Source organism: Microcebus murinus, chromosome 6 (assembly GCF_040939455.1).
Source record: "Microcebus murinus isolate Inina chromosome 6, M.murinus_Inina_mat1.0, whole genome shotgun sequence".
Lineage (NCBI taxonomy): Eukaryota > Metazoa > Chordata > Mammalia > Primates > Cheirogaleidae > Microcebus > Microcebus murinus.
In genome coordinates this window covers 1,633,040-1,649,055 of record NC_134109.1, presented here as the reverse complement: position 1 = coordinate 1,649,055, position 16,016 = coordinate 1,633,040, and the positions used below count along the sequence as shown (strand labels likewise).

General features: G+C 68.0%; 2 protein-coding genes across 3 annotated transcripts; both read left to right on the top strand.

Annotated features, from left to right (window-relative positions):
- Positions 1-677: 677 nt before the first annotated feature.
- On the top strand, positions 678-6,386 carry LOC105861054 (cysteine-rich protein 2). Its single transcript, XM_020285664.2, has 8 exons — positions 678-827; positions 4,562-4,656; positions 4,745-4,802; positions 5,016-5,156; positions 5,238-5,306; positions 5,378-5,472; positions 5,614-5,671; positions 5,752-6,386. Exons 1-8 carry the CDS (start codon positions 785-787, stop codon positions 5,817-5,819), a joined length of 627 nt encoding a protein of 208 aa, XP_020141253.1. The 5' UTR covers positions 678-784; the 3' UTR covers positions 5,820-6,386.
- Positions 6,387-13,268: 6,882 nt separating this feature from the next.
- Positions 13,269-14,951, top strand: CRIP1 (cysteine rich protein 1). 2 transcript variants are annotated; one of them, XM_012746447.3, is made up of 5 exons: positions 13,269-13,431; positions 14,275-14,369; positions 14,487-14,544; positions 14,626-14,672; positions 14,807-14,951. In XM_012746447.3, the coding sequence occupies exons 1-4, from the start codon at positions 13,392-13,394 to the stop codon at positions 14,664-14,666; spliced, it is 234 nt and encodes a 77-aa protein (XP_012601901.1). In that variant the 5' UTR covers positions 13,269-13,391; the 3' UTR covers positions 14,667-14,672; positions 14,807-14,951. The 2 variants fall into 2 exon arrangements, with proteins under 2 accessions (XP_012601901.1, XP_075859762.1); XM_076003647.1 differs by having other exon boundaries at positions 13,271-13,431; positions 14,626-14,951.
- The last annotated feature ends 1,065 nt before the right edge of the window (positions 14,952-16,016 follow it).

Sequence of the window (16,016 nt, the reverse complement as noted above, 5' to 3'; positions counted from 1 at the left end):
CACGGGGGACGCCCTGAGCGCAGACCCTAGTGCGGCGCTGGCCGCGCTCCCCCGCAGCGCCTCGCGCTTTCCCAGAGTGGCGGGCGCGTCCCGCCCGCGCTGCGCCCGCGCTGCGCCTTCAGCACCACAGACAGTGTTGGCGGGGGCGCGGGGCGGAGCGGGGCCGGACCCGGACCGGGCCGGCGGCCTCCAGTGCCCGGAATCTGACTCCGCTCCCGCCGCCCGGCCGTTGCCATGGAAACCGAGCAACAAAGGGAAGCCGGGCGTGCCCCGCGTGCGGCGGGGTGGGGGTGGGGTCCTCCCGAGCCCGCGTCCCTCCAGCGGCGGAGCGCAGCCTTGGCGCCGAGGGCCAGGCGTGGTGGCCCCCAGGACCCCCTTTCCAGGGCTCCCCCGAATCGCGGTGCGTGGACTCCCGGCCCTGGGCCGCGGCCGGGAGACAGCCCGACCCCTCACCCCGACGTTGCCATGGAGACAGCCTGGGCGCGGGCGGCGCCGCCGTCGCCGGGGCGGGCCCCTGTAGACGCCACCTCGGGCGCGGGGGCCTGGCGGTGGGGGACGTCAGACCGGGTCCCGCCGCCCCTCAGTCCTCGCCCGGGTCAGGTGCGCCCCCGCCCCCACGGCGCCCCCAGTCCGCCGGCCGCCCGGGGGGCGGGACCCCGAGGCTCCGCCCCGGCCTCGCAGCCAATGGGCGCGCGGGCAGCCGGGCGGGCGGGGCCGGGCGCGGGCGGCGGCTGCGGGAAGAAGAGCGCGGGCGGAGGGCGCGGACCGAGCGGGCGCACTGACCATGGCCTCCAAGTGTCCCAAGTGCGACAAGACCGTGTACTTCGGTGAGTGCCGGGGGTGCTAGCTGGGCCCGCGATAGCCCCGGAGCGCCCGCCGCCCCCCGCGGCCAGCCCCCTGCCGCCGAGCCGCGCCCGGCGGCAACTCGGGCGAGCGGGCCCGGCCCCGCCGCCCCAGCGCCGGCCCGGGATGCGCGGCCGGGAGCCAGGCTCGCCGAGCGGCCCGAGCGGTGCAGCCAGAGCGTGGGGCTGCGACGGGGCGTGGGCCGCCACGCCCGAACCCCGGGCGGCCGGTGGGGGCGGGGCGGGGACCCGGGCCGGCCGGGCGCGGTGCGTGGCCCCCCGGGATGGGGCCGAGGTTTGCAGGCGTGCTGCGGGCTCAGGGAACTCATCGCGGTCCTCGGACCGCGCCGCGCGGGGTGGAGTCGGGCGGGGCCGCACGCCCGGGACGTCTGCCGCGCGCTTCGGTCGGCGTCGGCCCTTCCGTCTGGATCCCACTCCCGCCGCCCCAGGAGCACGTGGCCGTCCCCCGAGCAGCGACCCCTGGGAACCCCCTCTGCCACGCCGGGCAGGCCCAGGACCCAGCTCTGTCGGGATTCAGTCCAAGCGGGGGCGACCTTGGCCTCCACCTCCTGCGTGTCCCAACGTGCTCCATTCCTTGGCGAGAGTTGCCCCAAGAGTTTCTCACGGGTGTGGGGTGGGGGTGACACGCGCGTCCCCACGAGCTTGAGAAGGTATTAGTGCCCATCAGCCCAGGCGGCCAGGACCTCTGCCTCCTCAAGGTCAGAATAACCCTGACCCGAGGCAGGGGGAGGACTGTCCCTGGCAGGGCGCCCGTCGGCAGCCCCCGCCCCCAGGCGGTCGCCCCTGGTTGTTGGCTGGCTCACTCACTGTCGTCCCTAGATAGCTCCCTTCCTACTCCGCCCCTCCTGGCTGATCCTCTGCACAACTTTGCCAGGGTGGCAGAGGATGCCCACCTAGCCACCAGCTCCTGCACAGGGGGCTGACTTTAGCCAGGAAGGAGAGTGGCTGGAAAGCTGGGACAGATGGGGCCCCTCCCTGGTCATCCAGGAGCAGTGGCCAGGATCAGGGATGTGGCCCTGCTGTGGAGAAGGCTTCCCCAGCTCAGGCTCAGGCAGGGTGGAGGAGAAGGAAGAGGCTGACGGTTGTTTGCTGTTCCCAGAGGGGAGGAACCGGATTTGGCCTGGAGTGCTGCTGCTGTGGCCTGGAGCCCAGGGGCTTCCGGCCGCCTTCCCAGGAACCTGCCCACCCTCGGTCTCTGTCCCAGAGAGGGCTCCTCTCTGCAAGGCTCAGGGTGGGGGACAGTCCCCAGGGCCCTCCTGCAGCCCAGCTGCCCATGACTTGGTGCAGACCAGGCCGGGCCAGCTCAGGGCTCTCTGGGGTCTTGGCCAACAGTCCTGTGGACAACCCGGAAAAGCACTCTGCCTGCTGGGCGGCCGCTGGCTCTCAGCAGAAAACAAAGACGCCTCAGACCCAGCTGGCTTCCGTCCTGCCTGGAAGGCACTGGTGGGGCGAGGGTCCGGACTCCTGCCCATCCCCACACCAGGCTGCACCCCAGCTGCCCTGGCAGCCCACAGCTGAACAGAGCCAGGGCTAGGACATCCCAGAGCGACCTCAGGATGCTGTGTCCCCAAAACACATGCAGTCTGGGTGGGGATTGGGTTCTCTTCCAAGCCACTGGACCCAATGGATTCTGTGTCCTCCACTGGAGCCCGTAAGGTGTGGCCATCAGCCCACTTGGTGGGTCTGAGGGTCAGTTCCCTGCCCCCACATGGCCCGTGTCCCGGGGCTGGCCGGAGCAGCGTGGTTCTGGCAGCCCTGTGCAGCAGCTGCCTGGCTGCCGATAGCCATCAGGACCTCCCTACCTTGGTGCCCAGAGAGTCTGCCAGCAGCGCTGGGGCAAGCCCGCCCCCGGCTCAGCCAGGCCCGCCTGCGTCCCAGCATCCCACAGCGGAGCAGTTCTAGCCAGAGGGCTCTGAGCTGGTGTGGCCTTGTGGGGCGTGGGGGGAGGTGGCGCCAGCAGCTTCTGCCCGGGCCATGAAGAGCCAGCATTCGGGGCCCTGTACCTGGGCCACCAAGGATCCCAGGTTCACTGCCTGGAACAGTAGCACCACGGGCCTCGGGGCAGGCTTTGCCCTGGCCAGGACCCCGATCCCTGGCATTTGCCAGACAGGGGGTGATGCCTGGGTGACTCTCTAAGAAGGGAAGCCAGGAGAGCTGCTGGTCCTGGGCCTCCCCAGGGGCTCGGCCAGATTTTGCCCATCAGAATGTCTGCACCCAGCCAGCAAGAGCCCTTCCGTCCGCCTCCAGCCCGGCCCCTCCCCTTCGGGCCCTGCTCCGGCTTTTCTTCCTGCCCTCTTCTCCTCCACCCTTTTCCTGCCTTGCTCCTGGGAGGCCCGGCTTCAGTCCACTGGGAGGTGGCCCAGCAGCCCCAGCACTGGGGCTGGGGTGGGAGAGCACCTGACCCTGAGCAGCTGATCTCACACCTTTGGCCCCAAAGTGGCAGCCAGAGGCAGTAGGGCTTGGGGTGAGGGATCAGATAGGACAGATGCGGGTCCTGCTGGGAGGGCTCCTGGGGCACTGGCCTACCCTCCGTGTGGGGCTCAGGGCTGCTGCCTCAGTAGCAGGGCTCTGCCAGCTCCATTAGCGACCCGATGTGTGAGGGAGGCAGGAGCAGGTGTGTAGGGGGAGGTAAGTGTGTAGGGGAGGCAGGTGTGTGTGAGGCTGGTTTGTGGGAGGCAGGTGTGTGTGGGAGGCAGGTGTAGAGGCAGATGTGTAGAGGAGGCAGGTGTGAGTGGGAGGCAGATGTGTAGAGGAGGCAGATATGCGGGAGGCAGGTGTAAGTGGGAGGCAGGTGTGGGGGGAGGACAGGTGTGTGTGGGAGAGGCAGGTGTGAGTGGGAGGCAGATGTGTAGAGGAGGCAGGTGTGTGGGGGAGGTGGGTGTGTAGAGGAGGCAGATGTGTAGAGGAGGCAGGTGTTTGGGGGAGGTGGGTGTGTAGAGGAGGCACGCAGGTGTTTGGGGGAGGTGGGTGTGTGGGGGAGGTGGGTGTGTAGACGAGGCACGTGTGGGGGAGGCAGGTATGAGTGGGAGGCAGGTGTTTGGGGGAGGTAGGTGTGTAGAGGGGGCATGTGTGGGGGGAGGCAGGTGTGTGGGGGAGGCAGGTGTTTGGGGGAGGTGGGTGGGTAGACGAGGCACGTGTGGGGGAGGCAGGTGTGAGTGGGAGGCAGGTGTTTGGGGGAGGTAGGTGTGTAGAGGGGGCATGTGTTGGGGAGGCAGGTGTGAGTGGGAGGCAGGTGTTTGGGGGAGGTAGGTGTGTAGAGGGGGCATGTGTTGGGGAGGCAGGTGTGAGTGGGAGGCAGGTGTTTGGGGGAGGTAGGTGTGTAGAGGAGGCACGTGTGGAGGCAGGTGTGTGGGGGAGGCAGGTGTTTGGGGGGGCAGGTGTAAACACAGGCACAGTCCCAGCAGGAGTTTTGGGGTTTAGCAGGTGCTTGATGGGGGACCCCTGGTAGATGGGGGCTCTAGCATGTGGTTCCAGGGCTCTGGGGTGACTGAGACCAGAGGGAGAGCAGCAGCTAGAGGCTGGGGGGGGGCCACAGAAGGACTTTGGCCTGAGACTAGTAGCGTTTCTTTAAGAAGTGGGGGGCTGGCCAGGTAGAAGGACAGTAGGGGCTTGAAGCATGTGCCTGGCTGTGGCTGCCAGGTGGGGGCGAAGGGGATGGGGTGCATGGGGGATCCGCCCTGACTCCCCTCCCGCCGCAGCGGAGAAGGTGAGCTCCCTGGGCAAGGACTGGCACAAGTTCTGCCTCAAGTGTGAGCGCTGCAACAAGACGCTGACGCCCGGGGGCCACGCCGAGGTGAGCCCCCTCTCCTCGGGCGCGGGCGGGTGGGCTGGCAGCTCCCAGCACCCTCAGGAAGGGCCCTTACCTGCGCCCCTCTGCCTAGCATGACGGGAAGCCGTTCTGCCACAAGCCCTGCTACGCCACGCTGTTCGGACCCAAAGGTGAGCAGGGCCCCGTCCGCGCTGACCTGCCCTGGGCGGCAGGGGGCGCCGCACCGGGCTGCGCCCGGGGTCCCAGGGGGCGTGGAGCCCCTTTCTCCCTGTGCGCGCGCCGGCCCCTCCCGGTGGGCCGCGGGGCTGTTCGCAGCGAGGTGGGGTGCGAGGGCCGGGAGTGGGCGAGGCCACGGCCACCCAGAGACGTGCCCGAACCCCCAGGCGTGAATATCGGGGGCGCCGGCTCCTACATCTACGAGAAGCCCGTGGCCGAGGGGCCGCAGGTCACCGGCCCCATCGAGGTCCCCGTGGCCCGAGCAGAGGAGCGCAAGGCGAGTGGCCCCCCCAAGGGGCCCAGCAAAGGTGAGGGGGGCTCTGGGGCGGGGCCTGGGAGGGGGCGGGAAGTCGGCGGCCTCCAGCAGCCCTGACCCATCCCCCTCCCAGCCTCCAGCGTGACCACGTTCACCGGGGAGCCCAACATGTGTCCCCGCTGCAACAAGAGAGTCTACTTCGGTGAGTGGCTGGCCAGCCCTGGCCACGGGAGCCTCCCCGGGACCCGGCGTCACCGTTCTCCCCGTTTCCAGCCGAGAAGGTGACGTCCCTGGGCAAGGACTGGCACCGGCCCTGCCTTCGCTGCGAGCGCTGCGGGAAGACGCTGACCCCCGGCGGGCACGCGGAGGTGAGGGGCGGAGCAGGGTGGGGGCGGGGCGCGGCGGGGGAGGGCCGGCCTGGCGGCTGGCGGCGCGCCCCGCAGTGGCGGCGCAGGGCTCTGCGGAGGCGGGGAGTCCGCGGCCCGCACTCAGCCCCCGTCCGCCCCCAGCACGACGGCCAGCCGTACTGCCACAAGCCCTGCTACGGCATACTCTTCGGACCCAAGGGTGAGTGGCGGGGCGGGCGGGCGGGACGCCCCTCGCGCGCCTGGCCCGCGGTTCCCTGCACCCGCCGCCTCTCTCGGCAGGAGTGAACACCGGCGCGGTGGGCAGCTACATCTACGACAGGGATCCTGAAGGCAAGGTCCAGCCCTAGGCTGCGGCCCCTCCGCGGGCAGAGGTCCCTCTGCCCCGCCAGATCCTGCCCCCCGGGCTGCTGCGCCCCGGCGGGCGCGGAGAGTGACCAGCTGCCAGCCCTGCCCAGCTGCTGCTTGCAAGCCTGGCCGAGCGGGAGGGGGGGCGGGCGAGGGCACCAGGCCCCCCACCGCGTGTGGGTGTGTCTGCCCCGTCTGGCCTCCTCTGCAGGTCTCTGTAACCCGTTTTGTGTCTGTGTCCCTGGGTGCCTCAGTGTTCCAGCGTCACTCCGTGTGTCTCCCATTATTTCCACGTGTTCCTGCGTGTCCGTGTCCCCGTCCCCCGTGGTCTCCGAGGCGGCTGTCCCCCTCTCTCCTGCTGTCACAGGCCTGCCCTCACCAGTGTTATTTATGCCCGCCTTGCCGGTGACGGCCACGCCCCCCCACGTTGTCCCCCAGGTGGCGGGTGTCCCTGCCCAGGGCCCTCTGCCTGGCTCCCACACTGCCTTGCAAGCTCCCAGCGCCACCGTCACGTGGTTCACTCCCCTGCTGAGACTTTGCTGTCAATAAAAGGTTTGAGGATTGCAGTACCAGCGTGTCTCTGGCTGTGGATAGGGGCGACTCCAGGACAACGTCCCTGTGTCGGGTCCACAAACACTCCCATCCAACGCCCCCCGCCTGGCTTCTGGTGCAGTGGGTCCTGCTCCCAGGGGTGATGGTGGGGCGCTGGGGTCCCGGCATGGTTCTACTGAGGAGGGGGAGGACCTGGAGGGGACGAGCTTGGACCCTGGAGTGGGCAGTGGTGCCTACACCGAGCTGGGGTCTGGACTGGGTGGAGGTAGGGACAGGGGCATCTGGGACTGGGGTCCTGGTCCGGGGCAGGTCATGACAGGAGCCCTGAGTTATGCCAGGGTTGCCCTGCGGGTCTGAACCCCGCCCCCTGGGAATGCCATCGGCAGGCGCGGAGCCCAGAGCTGCCCGGGTCCTGGAGGACCTAGGGGAGTGGGAGGGGTCAGCCTTGAGAGCAGAGGGGTACCCTGTGGAGGGCCTGGGGACGGGAGCCAGGAGGGTCCTGTGCAGAAGACAAGGAGCTGATAGAGGGAGGGCGGGTGAGGCCGAGGAGGGTCGGTAGCGGTGGCCTGGGATGGGAAGTGCTGGAGGGGCTTGGGGTGCGACATAGCGGGGCCTGGCCGGCCTCCCGCACGCTCAGCGGGCGGTTTCCAGCTTATGTCCACAGGGAGAAGGACAGGCCTCGGGGTGGGTGGGGCAGCCCCGGAATACAATGAGGATGTGGGCCTGGGGGCTCGAGTCCTTTCCTGCCCAGGTGCTCTGGTGACTGGGTTTGCAGTGAGGACTCAGTCTCCCGGCCCCCTCAAGCTGTCCAGGCTTGGCCCTTTCAACCCCTGGCGGCTCCGGGAGCCCCTCCCTCCCGGCTCCACTCTCCCTCCCTCCCTCCCTCCCTCCCTGCCCCTCCCTCCCTCCCTCCCTGCCCCTCCCTCCCTCCCTCCCGGCTCCACTCTCCCTCCCTCCCTCCCTCCCTCCCTGCCCCTCCCTCCCTGCTCCTCCCTCCCTATCAGGCTGTCCTGGGGTGCCCACTAGAGGGCGCGCCCGCTCCTCCGCTCTGGCGCCCTGGGGCAGAAACGCGCCGCCTTCCCCTTTGCCTAGGCCCTGCCTGGAGCCCCAGCCTTGGGCTCACGCCTGACCCCCTCGCCAGCACCACACTGCAGATTCCCGGGCCCAGCCTAGAGTGAGGGGTGGCGGAAGCTCAAGCCTGTTCCCAGCTCCCCAGCCCTTGGTGGCACAAGCCCTTCCCAGCCCACCCTCCAGTCCAGGGTCTCAGACATTGTCCTGTGAGCAGCCATCTGTGTCCCAGTGGGTTGGGCGGGCTCCGGTGTCCAGCAGTGCCCAGCCGCCCTCTGCCTGGCCAGCCGAGCCAGGCACCCAGTGTGGGCGGCCCGTCTCCTGTCGCCTGGACTGCGGCCAGAATGTGCAGGGCCTGAGGTGGGGGCAGGGGTCTGGGGCAGGTGGGGGTGTCCACTCCCCCCAGGCAGAGGGAAGTCAAGGCAGGTAGGTGACTCCTGCTCGGAGGAGGGACTGGGACAGGTCCCTGGTCACCCCCTCTCCTGCCAGGCCAAGGCTTCCTGGTGGGGGGTTGTTTGGTGAGAACGCAGACCTCTCCACCCCCCACCCTCCCTTACATCCCGCCCTGGCCCTCGGAGCGGCTCCCAGGGTCGCATGGGAAATTCCTGCTCTCTGCTGAGGGGGCTGTGAGGGCACAGCTGGGCCCCCTCCCTCGGGAGCCTCCAGTGGAAACTATGTTTCTCAGAGACTTGGTGGGCGGTGTGCCCTTCCCGAAACCTAGGCGAGGGAGGGCTGCAGTGGGGAGGCCCTTTTGTGTGTGAGAAGGCCCCACCTGGGCGGGCTGGGGGAGGAGGCAGGCGCAGGCGGGGGTCTCCGAGAGGGGGAGGGGGAAGTCAGTCCCTGGCCCTGGCGGGGGCCCGCCCCTGGTCTGGCGGGACCGGACCCGCCCCATCTCCTGACAGGCGTTGGAGGATGGAGTGTTGTCGTGTTTGTTTCCAAGGCGTTGTCATGGAAGCCGGGCGGTTGCTACTACTGTTTGTGTCAGCGTTGCCACTGGGCAGCGCCAGTGGGGGTGGCCGGGTCCCATGGCACTGCCAGCACACCCTCAGTGGCACTGGCGCCAGGAAGCTGCCCTCCAGCTCGAGCCAGGTGCTTCCTCGGGTGCCCACAGTCCTGTGCCCCTCAAGACGGAGTGAAGCAGGAATGGCACCTTTGTCTACCTGGCCCTGGGCCTTCCCCATCCCTCCCTGGGAGGCGGCTCTGGTCTCAGCCTCCACCTTCCTGCCCTCTGAGCCATGCCCAGCCCTGAGGTGGCCCTGAAATGCCATCTGACCCCCTCACTCACCCTTCAGACCCTCTGGGGACCCAGTCCAGGGACCCACAGGCCCTTGTGACCCGGCCCCAGTTGGCCATGCTTGCACACCAGGCCGCTCTTCAAGCCAGACTCCGCACTGGGGGCTCCTTCCCCATTCTGCTCCCTGCCCCCACCTGCTGGCCAGTCTTCCTGCACCTCCTGGCCAGGTGCTTCCTTGGCCGCCCCCACCTCTGACCGGGGCTGGAGGGGACTTGCTGTGTCCCTGGCCAGGCATCTCTGTGGGGCCAGTAAGCCTGCAGCTCCCTGTGCCCCTACTTCCCTGAATCCGACACCCTCTGACCTGTGCCCCAGAACCCCAGCACCCTCCCTCTGGACCCTGCCCAGCCTCCCCTGGACCAGTGACCCCCAGCATGGGCCCTGGGTGCCCCTCTTCGGACCCCAGCCAGCTCTGGCTAGCTTCCCTGAGCCTCTGCAGGAGGGGCATGACTCCCTCCTGTCCCCAGGTCCAGCTCACTTCACTGGCCAGTGTCCCCTGACCTAGGCTGTTGAGGGCCAGGCACGGGCCAGGACTAGCCCAGGCCGGCAGGGGTGGGTGGCACTTTTTCCCAGGGCCCGGATGGGGTGGAGTCAGGTGAGGCCCTCCCCAGCCTCAAGGGAGGGGAGCCAGGGGAGGACCACCCTATCCAGCTGGACCAGGGACCCCAGGCAGGGATGCACCCCTTTTGGGGGCAGGGCTGGCTAAAGGAGCCCCGCCCTCCACACACCCTTCTCTCCATGCCCGGGCTGCTTCCAGGAGAGTGGGACCGGCGCAGCCCTCCCACCTGGGCAGGGGTGAGGCTGGAGGAAGGGAGAAGCCTGTCTGGGGGTCTGTATCCAGCCCCCCCCACCTCAGAGCTGCCCTGGGGCCAGACCTCAGGCCAGACAGGGGGTCCCGGGAGGCCAGCTGCTGAAAATAGACCCTGGGAACTAAGTTGTGAGTGTTGTGACTCAGCTGGGCAGAGGGGAGGGCCCTGGTGGGGTGGACGCTGGGGAGGCCTGAGCCGGGTGTGGCCGGGGCCCAGCGTGTTTTTCTTGGAGAGTGTGTTGGCAGTTCAGGACACCTGGGCACAGAGAGCACGGGACAGGCCCAGCTGGCCTGCAACATGCTCGCACCTGTCTGCCCCTCAGCCTGTGCATGCTGAGGGAGGCCTAGAGGGCTCCAAGGGCGGGGGTGCCCAGACACCCCCAGGAGGAGCAGAGCTTTCCTGATGAGGGTGGGTGGCGGGATTCCTCAGCGGTCAGCAAGGCCCATCCTGCCTCTGGAGTTAGGCTCCTGGGGTCCACGCATGGCTACAGGGTGGCGCATTGGTGTCTCCAGACCTCCCGCCGGGCAAAGCAGGGCAGGCTGAGGGCGCAGGGTGGTAGGCGCCTAGGGTGCCCTCACACTGTCTGGGACAGGGCGGAACGTTCTGGGCACAGAGGCAGCCTGGGGCAGCAGCTGGGAGCTCAGTGTCCTGCCCTGCCCTCCCACTCTGTCCTCCGTTTGTTCATGCTACAAAGCCACCAGCACCCCGGCCAGAGGGGTGAGGGGTAGAGGGGCCAGAGGAGCTGATGGAAGCAAGAGGCCTTGCACCCGCTGGGCACTGGGGTCTCCCCTACCTGCCCCCCACCCAGCCGCAGACGGGCGGGCAGTGCTGGGTGGAGGAGGAGCTGATGAGGGGTCCCTGCCCCCACAGGCAGGATGGGTCAGGAGCCAGGAGACAGGGAGCTGGAGGGGCACGTCGGTGTGTGGCTGAAGTTTTGGGAGGGTTCCAGGGATTTTGTGTGTGTGTGTGTTGCACATGTGTCCGTGTGTCTGTGTGTGTCCATAAGCATGTCTGTGTGTGTCTCTGTGAGGGTGTCTGTGTGTGTGCATTGGTGTTGAGTCTCTGGAAAAGTTGCGTGTACCAACACAGAGGGAGCAGCCCCATGTCCAAGGCATCCTACCCGCGCCCCTCCCCGTGACCATGGCAACAGGAAATAACAGCGGGGAAGGCCAGGAAGGGACTCATCACTCTGGTTTTCAAGGGGGGGCTCCCTGCCGGGCAGGGCGGGTTGGAGTCCAGAGTGTGGGGGGAGGGGCCGTCCCTGGGGCTGCGGGTGGAGGGGAGGGCTAGGACTGGGGCAATGCCCTGCCTGGATGGACACACCCACGCAGGTATGCCTGTGGGTACAGCCCTTGCACCCTGGGGCACCACGTCCTGTGCACGGTGCCCTGCAGCCTCTGCACAGCACACACCCCAGGCGGGCGGCTGTCCCACCTCTGTGAACAGCAAGGTGGTGTGTGTGTGTGTGTGTGTGTGTGTGTGTGTGTGTGTGTGGCCTGGCCCGAACCTGCAGCAACAGAGACCATCCCACATCCCTGAGACTGTGCCGCCCCACCCAGCTCCCCACGTCCACAGCATCTTTACTGGGCCACTTCTCCGTCCCCCTTCCGGGCCTGGGGCCTGGCACCTCGTCAGGAGGTGGTCTGGAGAGCAGCGGGATGAGATGAGAGACAAGAGCCAGTGGGGGAGACAGGGTGTGCACACCCCACCCGGAGACACAGACTCTGCCAGGGACAGAAGTGCAGGCAGCTGGGCAGAGGGAGAGGCCGGTCCCCAGGGCCAGGGATGAGGGAAGTCAGGACCTGCCTTCCTGTTCCCCGCCAGTCTGGCCCAGTCCAAGGAGTAGAGACTCCTAGAATTTAATTTATGGAGAAGGGTGGACTGGTGGCCCCAGCTCCAGACACCACACCGGGAAGCCCCTGTGCCGGCCAGGGAGGGGCAGGTGGGCCCAGACCTGAGAGTGGGTTTCAAGGCTTACCAGGCTGGAAACCAGGGTCTCGAGGTTGAGGTTGCAGGGCTGGAGTGCACTCCTGCTGTGGAAGCCCCTCCCACCCCCACCCCCCGCTGAGCTGTTTCCGAACTAGAGGGGGGGAGGCTCCAAGGGGACCCTGCAGAATGTCATCACAGACCCAGACTTGCAGAGCCCCAGTGGGGCAGAACGGTGGCTCAAGGAAGGGAGTCCTGGGGAGGAAGGTGGTGCCCAGAGAGACGTGGGGATGCAGGGTGTGTGTGGCCTTGGGCTGGACATGTGGCCACTGTGCCACACACAAGTGCCTCAGTCACCCTCCACGCCTGGAGCTCCTACCTTCACCCCCAGCTGGGGCCTCGCCCAGACAGTGAGTTGGGGCAAGGGTCTTGAGCTGGAGGACTCCATGGCTTCCCTCCCTCCTCTCTGTGCCAGGCCTCTGGGGGCTGCTAGTGGGGAGCCGGGCTTCAGGGAAGGCAAGGTTGGGGTCACAGGTGCAGTTGGGGCTGCATGCCCGCTGGGGCTGGGGGCGCCTGGGGCCATGCCCTCGAGGAGGGTGTCCAGCACCCTCCAGGGTGATGAAAACTGGACAGGCCCAGAGATGACGTTTTGTTTTTTTAGCTGGGTGTGTCTAGAGATGAGGACACCGGTAACGGGGTAGCTGGAGGGAGGGGGGTGGGCAGGGAGGCTGGGAGCTGGGGCAGGGAGAGGGCTGAGAGCAGGGGCTGGGGCAGGACGCAAGGGCCTGCAGAGGCAGGGAGGGAGGGCTGTCAGGGCGGAGGGACCAGGGGCACAGGAGGGAAGGCAGGGTCTGGCTAAGGGAGAGGGGTGGACTGGTGGCCCCAACACCAGAAATCACACGGAACTCCAGGCTGCCGCGCATGAAGGGGCGACCCCGCAGCCCTCCCCAATCTCCTGGCGAGCGGGGTCGGGCCGTCTCCGCCCGGCACCGGGAAGGCGCGGAGCCAGCCTCCACCCAGCCTGGGCGGCGGCGGACACTGACGGCTCCGAGATGCCCCCCCCACGAGATAAGGAGCCCTCCCCGGGCCGGGCGGGGGCAGGTCGGAGATGGCCTGGGCGTGGCCGCACCCCACCCTCGCCCCGGCCTCTCAACCGATCGGTCCCCAAGCTTAGGTTACCCTGGCTTGGAGGCTCCTCTTCCGAATTCCCCGGGGACGTTCCCGCTGCGGTCCGATGGACTTTCCAGGGAGCGGCGGGGGTGGGGGAACGTCCCACGGGAGTGAGGGCTGGGGAGGGCGAGCCTCCCGGCCGCGCGGGGGCTGGAAGGCCGCAGTGGGGCTCCTCAGGAGGGGCACTACCAGGCAAGAGTCCCCAACCCTCTACCTTGGGGAGGGGAGGGTCAAAGTGTGTACGCATGCTAATTTGCATCTATTTGCATTGCAAAGGTGTCCCGGCCAGTCTCGGGTTCCAGCAGATCTAGGGGCTCGGGCAGGTGCCCGTGGGATGAGGCCGGGACGCAGCGCTCCTGCCGGCCCGGGGGAGCCCCTCGCCCCGGCGGGACACCGCGGGCTTCTGAGCCCTGGGGGAGGGGCGGGGCTGGAGCTCGCCCCAGGAGCCTCGCCCCCGTGAAAGTCCCGCGAATACCCTGCGACCCCGTGGCCTCTGTTGTCCTCAGCCAGGCCTGGGCCCCGGGCCCCGCCTGAGGGCAGAGGTGGACCAGATGACCTTTCTCGGCCGGTTGGCCGGATCTGAGGTCCCCAGGGTCCAAGTCCTCTATCCCGGGGGCGGGGCTTAGGGCGGGGTCCCAAAGGGGCGGGGTCCCGGGGTCCCTGAAAGACTCCGACCCGGCAGGACCCACCCAGTCTCCCGCCAACAGCCTCTTCTGTCCAGCTGCAGCCTCAGCCTCAGCCCCGGACCCGGCGCCGCCATGCCCAAGTGCCCCAAGTGCGACAAGGAGGTGTACTTCGGTGAGCGCGCCCACCTGCGGCCCACGCCCTGCCCGGCGCCCCGGGGCGCACTGCGCGGCCCTCGCGGAAGCGCGGGGAGGCGCGACGGGGCTGGGGCCGCTTAGGTAGATCCAGGGCGCGGGGGCACCCCTGGGCGCCACGTGGAGCAGAACTTCAGCCTTGCCCGCGGGTGCCGGGGGTGAGAGGAGACCCCCTGCGTGGGGGCGTCCTCCATGTTCCGCTGTCTGTCTCTGAGTCTTCCCGTCTCTGGGTGCCCCGTCCGGGACTCTCCGTTTCCGGGTCCTGCTCTCTCTCGTGTCTCGGGCGCGCCCTGGGCTGGGACCCGCAGGGTAGGAAGGAACCCAGAGCTGGGGCCGCCCCTCCCAACGCTAAGTAGAAACAGATGCGGAAACCGGCGCCCGCGGCGCGATCGGGGCGCCTGCCTCCTGGCCCACGCGCGCCCGGGGTTCCACCCATGGGAGGGAGGGGGGGCAGGGGGACGTACCCTCCTGCCCCGGGCCGCGGACGAGGGCGCCCTTAAGCTCCACCCCAGGCACCCGGGTAGAGGCCAGAAGGCTTAGCCCGGGCGGCCTGGCCCTAGGCCCCTTGACCCGCTCCCCCAACTCTGGGCCTGGGGGCCCCACCCAGCCCTCAGGGCCAAGGCCCAGGGACTGCGCCTGGAAGTACCCCAAGGACCAAAGACGCTGTGTTGGCCTGAGGGGCCTGGAGGTGCCCCCTCTCCCCATGGGGCACTGGGGCAGGCTGAGAGCTTAGGGTATGGGCGGAGGAGGGGGTCTGCCGGCGGTGGGCATGCCCTGTGACCCCAGAGCAGTGGTCACGCGGAGCCTGTCTGTACCTCTGCAGCTGAGCGGGTGACCTCTCTGGGCAAGGACTGGCATCGACCCTGCCTGAAGTGTGAGAAATGTGGGAAGACGCTCACCTCCGGGGGTCACGCCGAGGTGAGTGGGGGCCGGGGAGTGTGGCAGGTGCAGCGAGGTGAGTGGGGGCTGGGGAGTGTGGCAGGTGCAGTGGGGAGGGGGTGGTGGCCACACCCCTCATACCTTTTCTCTCTGCAGCATGAAGGCAAGCCATATTGCAACCACCCTTGCTACTCTGCCATGTTCGGGCCCAAAGGTATGCCCCCTCCCCCCCATGACCCTCCCCACCCTCACAGGCCCAGCCCACCCATTGACTGTTTTCTCTTTCTCTCTGCAGGCTTCGGGCGGGGTGGAGCTGAGAGTCACACTTTCAAGTAAACCCAGGTATAAACCCCCAGTCCTGCCCAGCTGATCTGCACTCTGGGTGGGGACGTCCACATCCACAGAGAGGTCTGACTGCTCCTTGGGCAGGAGGGAGCAGGTGGATGCTGCACTCACGTCTGTCTCTCCGTGGGCAGGTTGTGGAGCCCCCGTCCCCACCTGCTGGGCCGCTGTTCAGGCCGATGCTGATGCTGATGCTGATGCAGAAGCCGGGCCTCCCCCCAGACACCCAGGGCCCCCTTGTGCCCCTCATGCCTTCAATAAACGTGACCATGTGGTAGAGCCCTGTGTGTGTGTGTGCTGTGCGCTCATGCGTGCCGGGGAGTACCTGAGGGGCTACAGTTCAGGGGTGGGGGTTGGTTCTGGCCCAGGCGCTGCCCTTCCTGCTTTGGCAGGCACTGCTGCCCGCTGTCCTCCTGGGGGCCCTTTCTGGGTACCTCGCAGGCCAGAGGCCCAACTGCAGGGCCAGAGCCCAGGCCATCCTGGACATCTGGCACCATCCCTCGCACTGACCCACCTGTGTGCCTCCCAGGCCCACAGAGATGCCCCTGAGCTCTCCTGGTGGTTCTGGGACGGTATGAGGGGAAGTTTTGCAGGCCCCGGGCCGAAGGGTCAGAGGAACCTTGAGGCCTGGGAGTGGGTGGGGCTGCAGGGAGGGTGAATCAGTTGCATCTCCTGCTGGTTCCGTTTCTGAGCAGAGCAGCTTTCGGGGCTTGTGGTGGGGAGTCCATGCCTTCTCCCTTCCCACTTCCTGCCGCGCCACCCAGGGCGGTTCTGGTTTCTGCAGGTCTTGATGGCTGCTCAGCCCCTGACTTAGAAGCCACTGTCTGATGTCCTTGTTTTCCCCTCACCCTAGGCCCTCCTCCCCAACACTGGCCACTTCCCAGGTGAAGGCCACCCCTCCCAGGACCCTATGGACCTCACGAGGTCAGAGGGGCCCTCTTGGCCCTGCCTTAGGGCTTTGATGGGGTGCTGCAGGCATGAACCGGGCAGATTGTCAAGGGCATCCTGTAGGGCAGGGTGTGTGTGTGATTGGGTGATTCTTGGAATTCCAAGAGGTGGGAGACAGGGATTTTCCCGATGGATGGGATGGGGTGGGGGAGGACAGAGCAGAGGATGCTGCAGTGAGACCTCAGTAGCCTGTGGTGCTGGGAGGACTGAGGGCTTTGAGACTCAGCCACACCTGGTCCACCTGGAGCTCTGGGAGGGGCAGCCTGAGCTAGGCAGCAGAGGTACACAGCAGCCTTGTCCTCGTGGCCCCCGCCCCAGAGTAGCTCACAGTCCAGGTTGGGGGCAAACCTGGAGCAGAAGCCTGCGGGAAGAGCCGAGGGCAGCTGGGGTGGGGGT

Coding starts and splice junctions, on each gene's coding strand:
- CRIP1 (XM_012746447.3), top strand. CDS start 13,392: ATGCCCAAGTGCCCCAAGTGCGACAAGGAGGTGTACTTCG. Junction 13,432..14,274: donor CGACAAGGAGGTGTACTTCG/GTGAGCGCGCCC, acceptor GTACCTCTGCAG/CTGAGCGGGTGACCTCTCTG. Junction 14,545..14,625: donor TGCCATGTTCGGGCCCAAAG/GTATGCCCCCTC, acceptor TTCTCTCTGCAG/GCTTCGGGCGGGGTGGAGCT.
- LOC105861054 (XM_020285664.2), top strand. CDS start 785: ATGGCCTCCAAGTGTCCCAAGTGCGACAAGACCGTGTACTTCG. Junction 4,657..4,744: donor CGCCCGGGGGCCACGCCGAG/GTGAGCCCCCTC, acceptor CCCTCTGCCTAG/CATGACGGGAAGCCGTTCTG. Junction 4,803..5,015: donor CACGCTGTTCGGACCCAAAG/GTGAGCAGGGCC, acceptor CCGAACCCCCAG/GCGTGAATATCGGGGGCGCC.